The sequence below is a fragment of the Corvus kubaryi genome, unplaced genomic scaffold, assembly GCF_017639235.1.
Source record: "Corvus kubaryi isolate FWS band 111438036 unplaced genomic scaffold, C.kubaryi_AGA036_p1.0 134, whole genome shotgun sequence".
Taxonomy (NCBI): domain Eukaryota; kingdom Metazoa; phylum Chordata; class Aves; order Passeriformes; family Corvidae; genus Corvus; species Corvus kubaryi.
In genome coordinates, this window is record NW_024580668.1 from 8,781,930 (window position 1) to 8,796,069 (window position 14,140).

Sequence of the window (14,140 nt, forward strand, 5' to 3'; positions counted from 1 at the left end):
GGCAGGCAGGCAGGCAGGAGGCAGGAGCCTCGGCTGCTGACTCCTCTATTGAAGCGATGCGTGCACGTTTCCGTGGGAGCCCCGCCACGAGCGGGGACGGGCTGCGAGCCCACCCCCAGCCCCGGCGCCGCTGCCGCCACCCTCTGCTGTGACCCCGCGCCCACCGCCCCGCGCTGCCCACCCCGGCCGGGGAGCTGCAGCTGCCCCGGGAGTGATGGGCTGGCAGGAGCCCATGTGATGCTGGGCTAGCGCCGCTCGCTCCCCGTCCCTCTCCCGCTCGCTCGCTCGCTGTCATGGCGACTCCCAATAATGTTACTCCCACCAACTGCAGCTGGTGGCCCATCTCGGCGCTGGAGAACAACGCGGGGAAATCCACGGAGAGGGAAGAAAATCACGACCCGACAGACCCCGCTCTCAAATCCCAGGACAGACTGGTTTTGTACCACTGGACCCAGTCGTTCAGCTCACAAAAGGTAAAGAAAACAATCGCCCGGCCGGGTTCCCGGGCGAGAATCGCCTCCAGTTCCCAGGGCATCCCCTTGCTTCGGGAGGATGGATGCACTCGGGGGAGAGCGAGGGTCTCGGCCCCGAGGCTGGCCGGGGCAGCAGCGTGTGGCCAGGCAGATCTTTGTACCTTTTAACAGCATCTGCCTGGGGAGGGATGGGGATTGGGATAGGGATGGGGATGGGGATGGGGATGAGGATGGGGGGGCTCAGCCAAATCTTGCCTTTGCTTTGGGATCACGGCTTGCATCGGGAGCCGCCTCGGCTTTGTGCTCGCTCCCAGCCCCACACTGGCGTGGCCGGGAGCGCAGACAAAGGCAGAGCCGGGCCCGGGACCACCCTGCTGCTGCGAGAGGGGAGGCAGCCCCGAGCCAGGCTGGTGCCCGGGAGAGGATCCCGGACCCCAGCACGCAGCGATGATTCACCCCTGACACTGCAGCAGTGCCCTGGAAATTCTATTCCCGGGGTGCCCCAGCAAGAAATCCCGTTTTCCAGACAACAGTAAATGCTCATTTTGCAGCACAGCAGCTGAGTAGCAAACCCAACCTTCTCCCCCGGCCCTAAACCCCGCATCACTCGTAAGCCATTAATACCATATGGAGAACGGGCTATTCGGAGGGCTGGGTGGCGGAACACCAAGTTCCCCGGTGCCAGGGCCTCCCCGAGCTCCACAGCCCGGAGGGAAGGCCGGGGCAGAGGTGCCCGTTCCTGCGTGCAGACACAAAGGAGGGAGGATGCCCAATGCAGCAGGGTGGCTGCACATGGTCGGCCCGCAGCACGGGACTGACGGGCTCCGGATCCGCACTGGCGGGGGATGCTCGTGCCCGGCTCCCCGCGGCACCCCGCGCTTGCTGTTATTTTTTGTCTCGCTCGTTTGGCCGCCGGCAGAAGGGAGGGAGCGGTTGAGGCACTTCTTGTACAGGGTTTCCTACAATCGACCTCACTCTGCGGGGCAGGACACAGGGCAGGGGATAGGGCAGGGGACACATAGAGCCACCGCACCTGCTGGCACCGGCACTGTGACAGGCTTTGTTTTGAAGTCACTTGCATGGAAAGAGCACTTGCTGGTGTGATGGACATCGCAGGGTGGGGAACAATGGAGGCTCCTCAGGACCCCCGTGCACAGGGGTTTTGCTCGGAGCAGGCTACAGACAAAGCTTTTCCTCTTCTGCCCGGGGAGCTGCTTGGAACCACCCTCCATGGGCACAGGGCTGTTTGTGGGAGGGATTCTCAGTCCCAGCAGGACGTGGCCTTGTCTGCAAAGGGATTTTTGGAGTTTTACACAAGATGACACCCATGCTCCCGGTGTAGAGAGCACCTGGGAGGGGGTCCAGGAATGTTTCATCACCCCTGTCTAGCGTCCCACTTTGGGGTGCTGGCAGGGGCTCCCCTTGCCCTCAGGCACTGGGTACCCTGGGCTGCCTCATGCCCAGCAGCTGCCTCCTGCCAGGCCTTCAGCCTCAGCTCCTGATAGCAGAACAGGGAAACACAGGGAGCTTGGGGCTGGTTACCTCAGGTGGTACTGGCTGATGTTTATTTTTCAGCTGGGAGGAAAAGGCCAGGAGTGAGTTGAGGGACCCAGGCTTTCTCTTGTTTGACTTTAAAAGAAAAAATTAATTTGCCATTCCTGTGAATAATTAATGACTAATTCCCTGGGAACTCTGAAATACTCACAGAAATGCTTATATATGTTAAATTGTATTTATAGCTGCTGCTAGTCAGATGAAAACAAGTACTTTTCCCTCATTCAGTGGTTCTGTAAATCATGGCTTTCTCACATCCCCCGTGGGGTTTTTTTTTCATGTCTGACATACTTAGTTCATAATAGTCAGGTTTTATAACCCAGAAGCCTAAAATGCCATCCCTGAGTGCATATTCAACACCGGCTCATGCACAGAGCAGAGCAGCAAGATCAGCCCTGAGGGCTGGTGATTAGGGTGGGGATGGGGATGGTGATGATGGCCCACATCCAGTCCCATTCCTGCCTCCTCCTGCCCCTCTGCAAGGGTGGACTCATCTTTCCCACCCCTGAGATGTGTGGGTCCCACCCCGCAGTGCTGCTTGCTGGCCCATGGCTGAAAGAGGGCAGTGGCAGGGGAAGGGGGAGGCAGAAGGTTTGACACAAGAGGTGTGAAGGTGCTGGGTGGTGCCCTCGAGCTGATGTCATCATGGAGGAGGAGGAGGAATGCTGTGCAGGGTCACAGTGGCTACCTGAAACTTCCCATGGAACAGAACCTTCTCCCTGCTCAAATTGTGCTCAAAAAGCCAAAGTCCACTCATGAGAGTGGGACATAACCTGAGTCAGCATCCAGGTCTCCTTCAGCCAGGCAGCAGGACTCATTGGGTGCACGTGTAAGGCATAACATTGCTGCAGCCTCTGCTTCCTCCTCTTCCTCCTTTTCTTCCTCAGGTATGTGCTGGGCTATGCTGGGATCCACAGCAGCATCACTCATTCCCCCCAGCTGGGGAGCTCCTGCCTCCCTCTACCCACTGCTGAGGGATTGGCTCTCAGCCCTCCAGCTCCTCTGCCTGTCACACAGGCCACCGGCGACCAGGGAGGATGGTCCATGATTCTGAAAAGACAGGATGGGTTTGGGTATCCCCTCTTTGCTGGGAAAACAAATTCTTTCTTGGCTGCCTGGATTTTGCAGCTGTCCCATGGCAACAGCTGCTTGGCTTCTTGCAGGGCAAGCACATGATCCTGGCATGTCACTGTGCTTAAGCTTTGGGGAAGGGTCTGGGGTGTAACGGGGTAGGGGGGACAGGGGACCAGCTCGGTGCATGGGGCTGAGCCCTTTCCCTGGCTTCTTGCCCCAGGTGCGGTTGGTCATCGCAGAGAAGGGGCTGCCCTGCGAGGAGCGGGACGTCAGCATGCCCCTGATGGAGCACAAGGAGCCCTGGTTCATGCGGCTCAACCTGGGCGAGGAGGTGCCCGTCATCATCCACAGGGACAACATCATCAGTGACTACAACCAGATCATCGACTACATGGAGAAGAACTTCACAGGAGGTAATGCACGGGTGGGGTGTGTCTCGGAGGAAATTCGTGTCTACTCCAGGTGCTGTTTGCTAAATGAATCCACTTTTTCCTTTAAAGTTTTGTCTTCACCCCAGAAGATCAGCAAGCCACCAGCCCTCCCCAGACTTCTATGTTTTCCCATGAAATGGAAGAATTTCCAGCAGAAATCCCCTGCTGGAGGGCTCTGAGGGGTGTGGTAGCTCAGACTCCCCTCTTTCTGTCCTGGAAGTCACACTCCCAAACCTGACAATGTCCCTCAGTCCCCATGGTGCATGGTGGCATCTCACCAGAGTCCCCTCTGGGGCACCGCCCATGGGAACACTTCTGTACTTTGGCTCTGGGTAATTGTATGAAGGGGCCATAAGGGGCCCTGCTGAGAGAAGGTGGCTTTAAGCCGTGTGCTGCTGCCCCTCTTTCCCCTTCCTCAAGGATTTCTGGGCCCCTGGCCACGGGCAGGGGATCCTGCTGTCCCTGCTGCTGCTGTGCCTCAGAGAAAACAGCCTCTTTAAAGTCAAACACAGCCAGCAGTGCTGAGGACCATGGGAGGATGATGTGACATAAACCCAGAGGAAGGGACAGCCAGGAGAGGGAAGCTCATATTCCCCCTGGAGCAGGGCTGCAGCCTGTGGCCTGCTGAGCCCGGCACACCAGGATGCCAAGACAGAGCTCAAAGTCAGCTTTGCTCAGCAGCTGCGGTGAGCAGCCTCTCCCCAGCATCTCACACCCCTCATTCCCCCAAACCTGGGGGCTGCCAGGCTGGGCAGGCTTCAAAGCTGAGCAGGGATCTCGGGCTGTGCCATCACAGTGTTCGCCCCAGCATCCATCCCCCTTGCAACAGAGACATCAAAAACATCTCAAAATAGCTCCCGAAGCAAGGGCACCTTGCCAGCTCAGCTGCTGTCCTCTCCCGGCCCCGCCACTGTGCTGCTGCTCCGTGGAGGCACGAAGCTCGCTCACCGGTGGGGCAGCAGGGATGGGTCCATCAGGAGAATCCCACACTGGCAGCAGGTCCTAGGGAATGGCAGCTGCTTTCCTGCCTGGCAGCAGCCCCAGCATCAAGGAGCATCAGGGAGTGTGGGTCCCTGCACCACTTCACCTGGTCTCTGCAAAGGGCAGGTGGTCTGACATATGTGACAACAGGCTGTCCCCAGCAGGAGGGGGACACAGAGCTGTCCGAGCGCTGGGAAACTCCTGTCGTTGAGATTTTCCAGCCAGGTGCAGTTTCTTACCTTTTTGCTGAGAAATGGAGAGGGGAAGCTCCAGGGAAGAGGGCCCAGAGCATCACTCTGTGCTCCATGCTCTGCTCCATCCTATTGCCCACCACTGCAGCTGCCAAAAGCATTATCAGGATGTGGCAGTGCTGATCTGAGGGGGAATCCTCACAGGGGAAATGTGTAGAGTTTGAAAAGGCCTTTACAAGGTATTTTTACTGAGTTACATTTTCCCCTGGGCTGAGAGCATGGCCTTTTTCAGCTGCTAACACACACTGGGGGCCAGCTATCAGTAAAGGCTGGTGTGTGGAGAGATATTTTCCTTTCCCCAGAATAGCCAATAGGTGCCAATAAGCCACATTTGAGGGTGCTTCTCACTAGAAACCGCTGATGCATTGACCAGGGCAATGTTCCCCCTGGGCCAGTGTGTCCTCCAAGGTCTGCATCCCCTTGCACAGCCCATCACTCCCTGCTATATGCAACAGCAGCCCGTATGTGCAGGTTGCTGTGGCACGTAAAGGCAAGTCAGGCACCATCCCAATGATAAACCTCCCTGGGATGTGCTGAAGGTCGTGGGCTGGTGGCCAGCATGCCACTATTTCATTGTGGTTGCTCCATCTTCCTGCGGGATGGGGCAGTCCCTCTGGATGTGCTGCTCCCAGCCTCAGCCCCAGCCGGTCGGTACTGGCCAGGAGCCCTGTGGAAGGAGCACACAGGCTATAGGTCAGTTATTGTTTTGTTCATCTGGTCACTTTTCTCGGATGGAAAATCCCTGCTTGGAGAGCTGGAGCCCAGGCAACACAGGCAGTGAGCAGCCCATGGACAGGGAGGAGCCACCCAAACCTCCCCTTGCTCAGGGGACAGTGACACTGATGCCCATCGGTGGGAACAACTCTGTGGAGCCTTCCAGCAGGGACAGTCCAGGTCAGAGCCATGAGATTTGCAATACAGGAGGTACCCAAATTTGCCTGGCTCCTATCCAGCCATGGGCACCAGCAGGCACGATAATGGCAAAGCAAGATCCTTGCCAGGTGGGCACTGCCATGCCTGCAGCCCAGCTCCTGCCACTGGCAGCAGGGCTGGGCAGAGCACAGCTGTCACTTCAGGCCTGGAAATAAGGGGCTGCACTGGTCACATCTGCCAAAGTCCTTCTGCAAATGTGACCTAACTGAGGTGGAGACACCGGCACGTGGAGAGCCCAGTTCTGCAGAGAGGATGTTGGCAGCAGAGTCAGAGTCCCGGTGGTGGATTTACTCACTACCTGTGAACTGCTTTCTGCAACACCATAAAGATTTATGATCCCATAGAAAACTGGACCTGGTGCTCTTGAGGGAGACAAGAGCAACACTTTACTTCTTGTGGTGTCACCTGCTGTGTATTTTGAGCTGAAAGTGTAATAAAAGGCATGTTGCAAACTGCCATCCACAGAAAGTGAATAAAACCCAACAAGGCAGGGAGGAGCGGAGCCAGCCAGGGTGAGGGATGTTCCTGCAGCTGAGACACTGGCTGAGCATGGAGGGAAGGTACACTGGGCTCCTTTGGTCATCTACTCCCATTGCCCATTTGGGGATTTTTAAGAAAGCCCAAGAGAATGAGGTACCTCACTGCCGCTGGTGTAAAAACTATATAACTCAGGAGATCCTAAACTCAAATCCCCATCCTTTAGCTCGTTTCTGCAGAGCAGGAAGATTGTTCTCCTATCCTAAGAGATGTGAAATTACAGTGTACAAATCCAGAGGCTGTGGAGACTCAGGGCTGGCTACATTGACTCCAGGGATGGGTTTGCCCATCTCTGGGCATGGGCTGGCTGCACTCCTGGCCAGGATGGGCATCAGGGAGGGAGAGGGCAGAGCATGAGCTACAGATTTGAGTGAATGCTCTGCCTCAGCCAGCCCTGCCCAGAGGTATCTCAGCAGGATTGCACACTGCTGTCCAGAGCGGGCTAAGGAGCCACTAACAAGCGCTTGAGCCCTCCCAGGTCCTGCTAACACGTTTCCCTTTGCCCTGGCAGAAAACGTCACGCAGCTGATCCCCGAGCCGGGCAGCCTGCTGCACTCGCGGGTGCTGCAGTACCGGGAGCTGCTGGACTCGCTCCCCATGGACGCCTACACGCACGGCTGCATCCTGCACCCCGAGCTCACCACCGACTCCATGATCCCAAAGTACGCCACCACTGAGATCCGCAGTAAGTCGCCTTTCCAGCGGGGCTGCCCAGGGCTCCCCAGCTCCTTTAGGCTCGGTGTGGCTCCTCAGCCCAGCCAGGCACTGTGCTCCTGCTGCTCATCTCGCCTTTCTACCAAAGCAGGCAGGGACACAGCTGGGAAATGGCAAAGCACAGCCGATCTGGGAACTGCAGGCATCCTATAGAGGCTTCCTAACTCAGGGGGTGTCTGGGCTCCCGTGGGCCATGCACTCTTCTCCTCAGCTCTTTCTGGGGCACAGGAATTTGCCCCTCTCCCTGCAGTAACTCTAAGGGCATAGGTGGGAGAGTGCAGCCAGATTGAGTTGCAGGCAGTGGATGAATCGGCATAAGTCTGTGTACCTGACCTTCAAGTGCTCATGAAACATTGACGATGCTTAATATGACTGAATGGCAGGGATTGCTCCTGGAGAGAATTCCTTGCCGGAAAAGCGACCTTGTCGGGAGGGTATTGGCATGTCCCAGGTCTCTCCCTTCCTTTAGGCTCTGGCCCCAGGCTGAGCCCCTAGATAACACTGTTCCCACCCCCATCCCTTCAGTTGCCTGGGTCCCAGATGGTCCTGCTGAGGTGGGATGCACTTGTGCACAAAGAGAAATAGGCAGTTCCTGAGGTGCAGCTGCTGGTCTGCCCTGCCTCTGCTGACACCCATCACAGACAGCTTTCCCCATGTCACCAAGTGTCACCTCCACCCCCAGACCTTGGGCTGACGCAGGCCAGAGCCCTTCCCCTCCCCAAAGGGTGCTGCTGTGATGGCTTCAGCCCCTGTCTGCCTCACATCGCCTCCCCAGCACTCTGCCAAGGTCCCTTGCTTATCTCTTTGTCCAAACCTCCTCACTGGTGGCATTTTTCCCAAGCCATTGGAGGGGTATGAACAGGTCCTTCCTCCCAAGCACATCTTCTGCACGCAGGCAATGGCTCAGCTGCCCTGTTCAGTGGCTGCTGAGGGAAACTGATGTCATTGTGTCCCGAGGAGAGGGTGAACCAAGGTTCCAGGCTCTCCCAAGGGGAACAGTGGAATGAAATCAGGATGATATCCAGATTTCTATCTGAGTTGCAGCCCCAGGAGAGCTGGTTGGCAGCCTTAGCAAGCACAAGCTCAGGGCAGAAAACAGGGAAATACAGCATTTTATGGCAGTGTACAGCCTGCTGCTGGCTCCCACCCCAGCCAGCCCTGGCACCTCCCGCACCAGCACACCGGCAGAGCCAAGGCCTCCCTTGTTGGAGGGAACACGGAAGGAAAGACAGGTGGTCCCTGGCAGGAAGACATTAGCCCAACTTTGGGTAATTTATGCCTTCCCTTAGGTGTTACTCTGCCTCTAGTATTCTTTTCTTCCTTTCACTCTGCTCCTTTCCCTTTGTTAGCTCCTTTGCACAAAGCCCTTCCCGTCCTCCCTAGGCCCTGAGAGGCAGAAGGGTGAGCATCTCTGCCATGCTCATGGTGGGCATCCCTGGACACCAAGCCAGGGCGGGGCAGCTCCACCCAGGAGGGGGCATCCCCTCCTGTGCCACACTGCTCTGAATGTACACCCAAGTGTGGGCAGGCAGCTCGGACATCCCAAAGGTTCAACCTGCTGGGGATGGAGCTCAGGGGTTATGGGCAAGCTCAGGGGTGTTCTTAAAACAGTAAGCAACAGACAGAACTTCCAGCAGCTCTAATATGAATCCAGGAGGGAAAATGAAAAGCTGAAACTCCCCCTGAAACTCCCAGGCTGGGACTTACCACAGGGAGACAGATCGGCCACACCCCGGAGCCAGCACTGCCCTGTGGATGGGATGGCTGATGGAGCCACCTGCTCTCAGATGTGGCAGCAGAGGAGTAGCAAGCCATGAATTTGGCCCATTTTAGCTCTCTGGGGTCTTTTTTCTTGGTGCTACAGCAATATTTTGACTGCAGGACAAAGTGCTTTGCTATCAGACACAGATCATCCCAGCCCCTCTGTCTCCCTTCAGGACATTTAGCTAACGCCACCACGGATCTGATGAAGCTGGACCATGAAGAGGAGCCACAGCTGTCTGAGCCTTACCTCTCCAAGCAGAAGAAGCTCATGGTGAGTGGGTCAAAGTCACACACATCTCTGGTGTTGGGGGGACATGACCCACAGACCTGCCGTAGGCACCTGATGCCTTGTGTCCCTGCATCCATCCATTCCCCATCCTAACCCTGCTCTCTACCCAGGCCAAGATCCTGGAGCATGATAATGTGAACTACTTGAAGAAGATCCTTGGAGAGCTTGGGATGGTGCTAGACCAGATTGAGGCCGAGCTGGAGAAAAGAAAATTGGAGTACCAAGGTAGGCACCGGGCTGTGTTTATGGGGTGTTTTTCCACACGAGGCTGAGGTGCAACACCAGAAACAGCCAAAAGCTTTGTACCCGATGAACAACTCCCATGGAACAACCACTGGTGGGTTTGGGGCTGCCACTGGGCTCTCCTGGTTTTGGGTACACTGATGTTGTTGCAGCCATGGTCTTACTAACCTCTGGCAAACCACCCCTGCACCCTTTGTCACAGGGGATAGCAGGATCCCTGTCCTCATGGGTCCTCTTTGGGAGCCCCAAAGTCATCGCAGGGTGATGGCAGGTCCCCTCTACTACAGCAAGGGGCTGACAACAACCGATGCTCTGTCTGGTTTAGGAGGGAACAGATTGGGAACAGTGCACCATGAGGAGCACTGGCTGCTGAAAGTGCAGGGATGGGAACATATGCTGCAGCCAAGCCCCCTCACATCACCAGGCTGTGACACATCCCAGTGGAGCATGGGCAGGGAAACCCAGGAATGTGAGGGGCCCTGGAGGGGAGAGCCTTTCTAGAACCTGCGTCAAATGCCAGCAGGCAAGAGAGAGGGACACCGGCCACCCCTGACATCAAATGCGGTGCTGGGAGCCTGGCAGGCAGGGGTGCCTGGGCAAAGCTGGGCAGTGCTTGTCCCCCCATCACCCTTGGATGACGCTGTCCTTCCTCCTCTCTTCCCCACTGCCGGCAGGGCTCAGAGCCCCAGCCCCGGGAGGGCTGGCAGCTGCCAGCGCCGCGGTGCCAGATCCAGAGCAGAGCCCAGACACAGTTAATCAGGGGATGGTCCCACAGCTGCCCCTGCCCTCGGGGCTGGCCTTGCCTGTGGGGAGCCGTGCGTCACTCTCGGGGCCACACTGGAGGTGTCAAGGTCAGGCCCTGGAGGGCATCAGGCTGGGGATTTACCAAGAGCCCTGATGTGCTCACAGTGGCATTCTGCCTTGCCCTAATTTCCTCAAACACCCTCATTAACTGCTGTGAGGGGTGGCACAGCAGAATTTAGCCTAATGAGGTGCCCTGGAGGACATCCCAGGTGCCTGGAGCACAGGGATGGCTGCTGCTGCTGCTATTGCCAGCACACAGGTGCTCCAATGCCTTCAGTCCTTGTTTGCTGCTCCTGCCCTCTGCTCCAGAACCCCGAACTCCCACACCGTGCTCATGGCCAGGTCAGGATCTCAGCAGTGGGCATGATCACCACTTTGGCAACTTCCCAGGAGCTGCAGTGCAGCAGCTCTACTCCCACGCAGCCCAGGCTGCTGGCGATGCAGGAGGGAAGAGGGTGGGAGGTGCCGCAGGAACGCCAGGAGACCCCTGCCACAGGCACCCCATTGAGCTGGGACAGGCTGATCCGAGCTGGGGCTGCTCTGGATGAAAGGAGAAGAGTTGCCTTTGCCTGTGCTCCCACCCCACTCTGTGCTGGGCAGGGGTGCAAGGGGCTGGGGCAGCCCATATCCAGGCCCAGACCTCAGCAGAGGTGCAAGCCCAGAGCCAGGAGGAACAGGGGTGGATCACAGCTCTCTCCCGAAGTCCCACCCTCACATGTGCTTTCTCCTTTCACCTGCAGCAGTACCTGGGAGTGAGGCAGCTGCCTCAGTCCTGCTCCCCTCACCTCTTAGCAGAAGCACCCACAAGCTCCCCACCACACCCAAGAAGCTCTAGCTGCAGCACCCCCACAAGTCATTAGTCACTGAAAATATTTATTGACTGATTAGGCACAGGCAATCTGTCCACTCGGGCAGTGCCTCCAGCAGGATTAGGCAGGCTGCCAAGCAGCTACAAATGAGGGCTGCTAATTACCCCTAATTGCCCTGGCCTCATCCTGCAGGCAGCCCTGCAGCACCAGTGCCTGCTCTGGGATGCTGTACTGGGGCCTCTCTTCTCTTTCCTGGTATAATAGCCACAGGACAATGAAGAGCCCCAGAATTAGGAATTTGGAGCAAAGCTGACTGAGGGTGGATTTTTGTGTCCCTTCTGATTTTGTTACCTGCACCTTCTTTCATGTCCCTCAGCTCCATCCCAGCCCTGCTCTTCAGTATTGAAAGGGCGCTGGGCGAGTGCTTAACAACATCCTGGCCTGAAAATGCTTTTTCCAGCCTAAAAGCAGCTTACTTTATTTTTGGATGTCTCTCTGGTGGGGTCATTTCCAGGATCACCTATTATCAGGGGCTGTCAATCCTTCGATGTCTTTCTTCATATCCTGCGCTCACATTGAGCTCTGTCTCCCCCAAAAGCCTGGCTCTTGGCACAGATGTGCTGCCAGTTTAGGTGTTCTGGAGCAGGGTCCCTGGTACAGGAGAGAGAACAAAGGCAGAACCTCCCCAGCAGCACACAAGGGAGAGCAGCCAGGCCATCTAGCAAATGGTTTTGATTCCTGAGGATTTCTCACATCCCTAAAATAGGACAAGTTGACGTGACACTCCTGAAGCAGCTCCGGGTGCAGCCAAGGGCAAACACTGCTGCTCTCCCCGAGCACTGACACAGCAGAAGGGGTCACTACACTGCATCTTCCTAAGTGGGACAAAGGGCTCTTTTCCTGGGTACAGGAGGATGCCATCTCCTGCTGCTCTTGACTTGGGGAAGAGGCAGCAGAGCCACTTTGCAGCCAGTGATTTGAATATCAAATTTGAATTTGATATTCACAGGGGTTATAAATTACCATCTTACATTCCCAGCTTCTCACACCCCATACCCTCCGTCACATAACCTGGTAGATGGGGTCTGAGCTCCTGGCCCATCAAAGAGCTGGGAAAAAACCATCCCAGATCTAATACAAATGCTCCAGTCTGTGCAGACCTTTTGAGCAAAGCTTTAGGTGCTCACACAAGGGATTCTTACCTTTGCTCTGTCTCTTCTCTCTCCAGGGCAGAAGTGTGAACTTTGGCTCTGCGGATGTGTCTTTACTTTGGCCGATGTCTTGTTAGGAGCCACCCTGCACCGCCTCAAGTTTCTGGGACTCTCTAAGAAATACTGGGAAGATGGCAGCAGACCCAACCTACAGTCGTTCTTTGACAGGATACAGAAACGCTTCGCCTTCAGGAAAGTTTTGGGAGACATACACACCACGCTCCTCTCTGCAGTGGTACCCAATGCCTTCAGGCTGGTCAAGCGGAAACCTCCCTCCTTCCTTGGAGCCTCCTTCCTGATGGGATCTCTGGGGGGAATGGGATATTTTGCTTATTGGTACTTAAAGAAAAAATACATCTAGTGCTGACTGCTTGGTGTTTAGTTTGGTGTCTCTGTGCTGTGTGAAATTATGATGAAGCCTCAGTAACTGTAATGAAATTTGAAGCAAGGTAATGAATAATTATATTGTTTAATGTAACATTCCCTAGTCTAGAAGTAGAAACCTATACTGCAAGGAAATAAGACAACAACAACAACAAAAGCATCAACTTGTAAATGCCTTTTTTAGGTTTAAGTATTCAACTCCAGCGAGAGGCTCAAGGGTTCACGGGCTCAGCCGTGCCCACCGGGAAGCGGCACTGCCTCCAGCACCAGCCAGCTCCAGTGGGAGAGACAGGAATCCCAGGAGGCTTCCCGACACCCAAGTTGACTAATGGGACTTGGATTCTTGATCCTATACGTTTGTTTTTCCAAATTGTTCACTGGCCACATTTCACACATGCAGGTAGTGGGGACTTTCTTCTTCTAGAAGGTGTTGTGTTGTTGTGCTCAGAGGCTTTCCTGGGAGCAGGGTGCAGTAGCTGGTCACAGTCAAGGTGGATTTCTGTTCTTCAAGTATCCATTTAAAAAATTATTTTCATTAAAAGGAATATTTTTTATTGAGCTGCTCTTAGAATGTATCCACTTTCTACGTCTGGTTTTGGTGGGCTTTTTTTTAAAAGAATTTAATGTCTGTCTTTAACTGCCGCACTTTTTTCTTGAGATAAATCATTTTGACTTCCATCCTGAATTCTGGCACATGAAGGACATTATTGTTTTAAGCCTTTTTGGCTCTGTCTCTTGAGTTTTCTTTCACGGATTTGCAAAGCATCTTTCACCAACTGAGCATATTTGGACTCTGAAAAAGTACAACCATTTTCAGAACTTTTCAGCACTTTCCTGAAGGTGCTTTGGCTTTCTTCCATCCGGGGCTCTTTTCTGTCATTTCCTCGCTGTGTGTTTTCTTAGGGACACTTTGCACAGAATCACATTGATGACTTTCTTGTGCCTTTTGCATGCTGGAAAGAATAACGGGCCTCACTGCTACTCATGCTTTGGAAACTGAGATCCTCAATAAACCATATGGGAGGAGTAATGGCTTCGCATCTCTAAATGTGTTCCACATCCTTCTGGTCCTAGTGCAAGGCATGCCCGAGGGCAGTGGGATGTGCAGGTGGTTTGTGCTTTGGCCCATGTACTGCATTGGTATAAAACTTGCATGGAAATTATACGTATTCCTCTTCCAAGCACTAATTTCTATAAGCACTCAGCCTGCTGGCTTTCCAGGCACTCCAGTGATCCCTGTGAGCCATGCTGCATCTCGGGGCTTGGGAACGTATGCCAAGTGTGGCTGAAAGAATAGGACTTGCATTTGCCTCTGATTCAAATCTTTATGTGCTTGAAAGCAGCAAGCTTTCCCCAGGAGCTTTTGGTACAACCTGGCAGCCATAGAATTGGGAATATTTAGCAGGAATTACCAGGGATAAGCATGGAGAGAGTGCAAAAGGCACACATTTATACAGTGCTTGCCATAAGGCTGGCCTGACAGACTTCTGGAATACAACAGGCTCTGTAGAGCTGCAGAGGCTCTGTGTCATCTCGTTACCTCCCTGTGGTTAGGGCCACACTTAAAATTGGCGTGTGGGAACCCAAATCCACCACCTGCATGTGCATACCTTGTTCCTGCAGCTGAGGCTGCTGAGTGACACCTTGCAGACACACGTTCTCTCAAATACATTCAGTATTTGCTTCGT

The 14,140-nt window shown here is 55.0% G+C and overlaps 1 protein-coding gene across 1 annotated transcript; it reads left to right on the top strand.

Annotated features, from left to right (window-relative positions):
• GDAP1L1 (ganglioside induced differentiation associated protein 1 like 1) lies at nucleotides 1-13,482 on the top strand. Its single transcript, XM_042049597.1, has 6 exons — nucleotides 1-473; nucleotides 3,322-3,514; nucleotides 6,746-6,919; nucleotides 8,886-8,983; nucleotides 9,112-9,226; nucleotides 12,086-13,482. Exons 1-6 carry the CDS (start codon nucleotides 294-296, stop codon nucleotides 12,427-12,429), a joined length of 1,104 nt encoding a protein of 367 aa, XP_041905531.1. The 5' UTR covers nucleotides 1-293; the 3' UTR covers nucleotides 12,430-13,482.
• The last annotated feature ends 658 nt before the right edge of the window (nucleotides 13,483-14,140 follow it).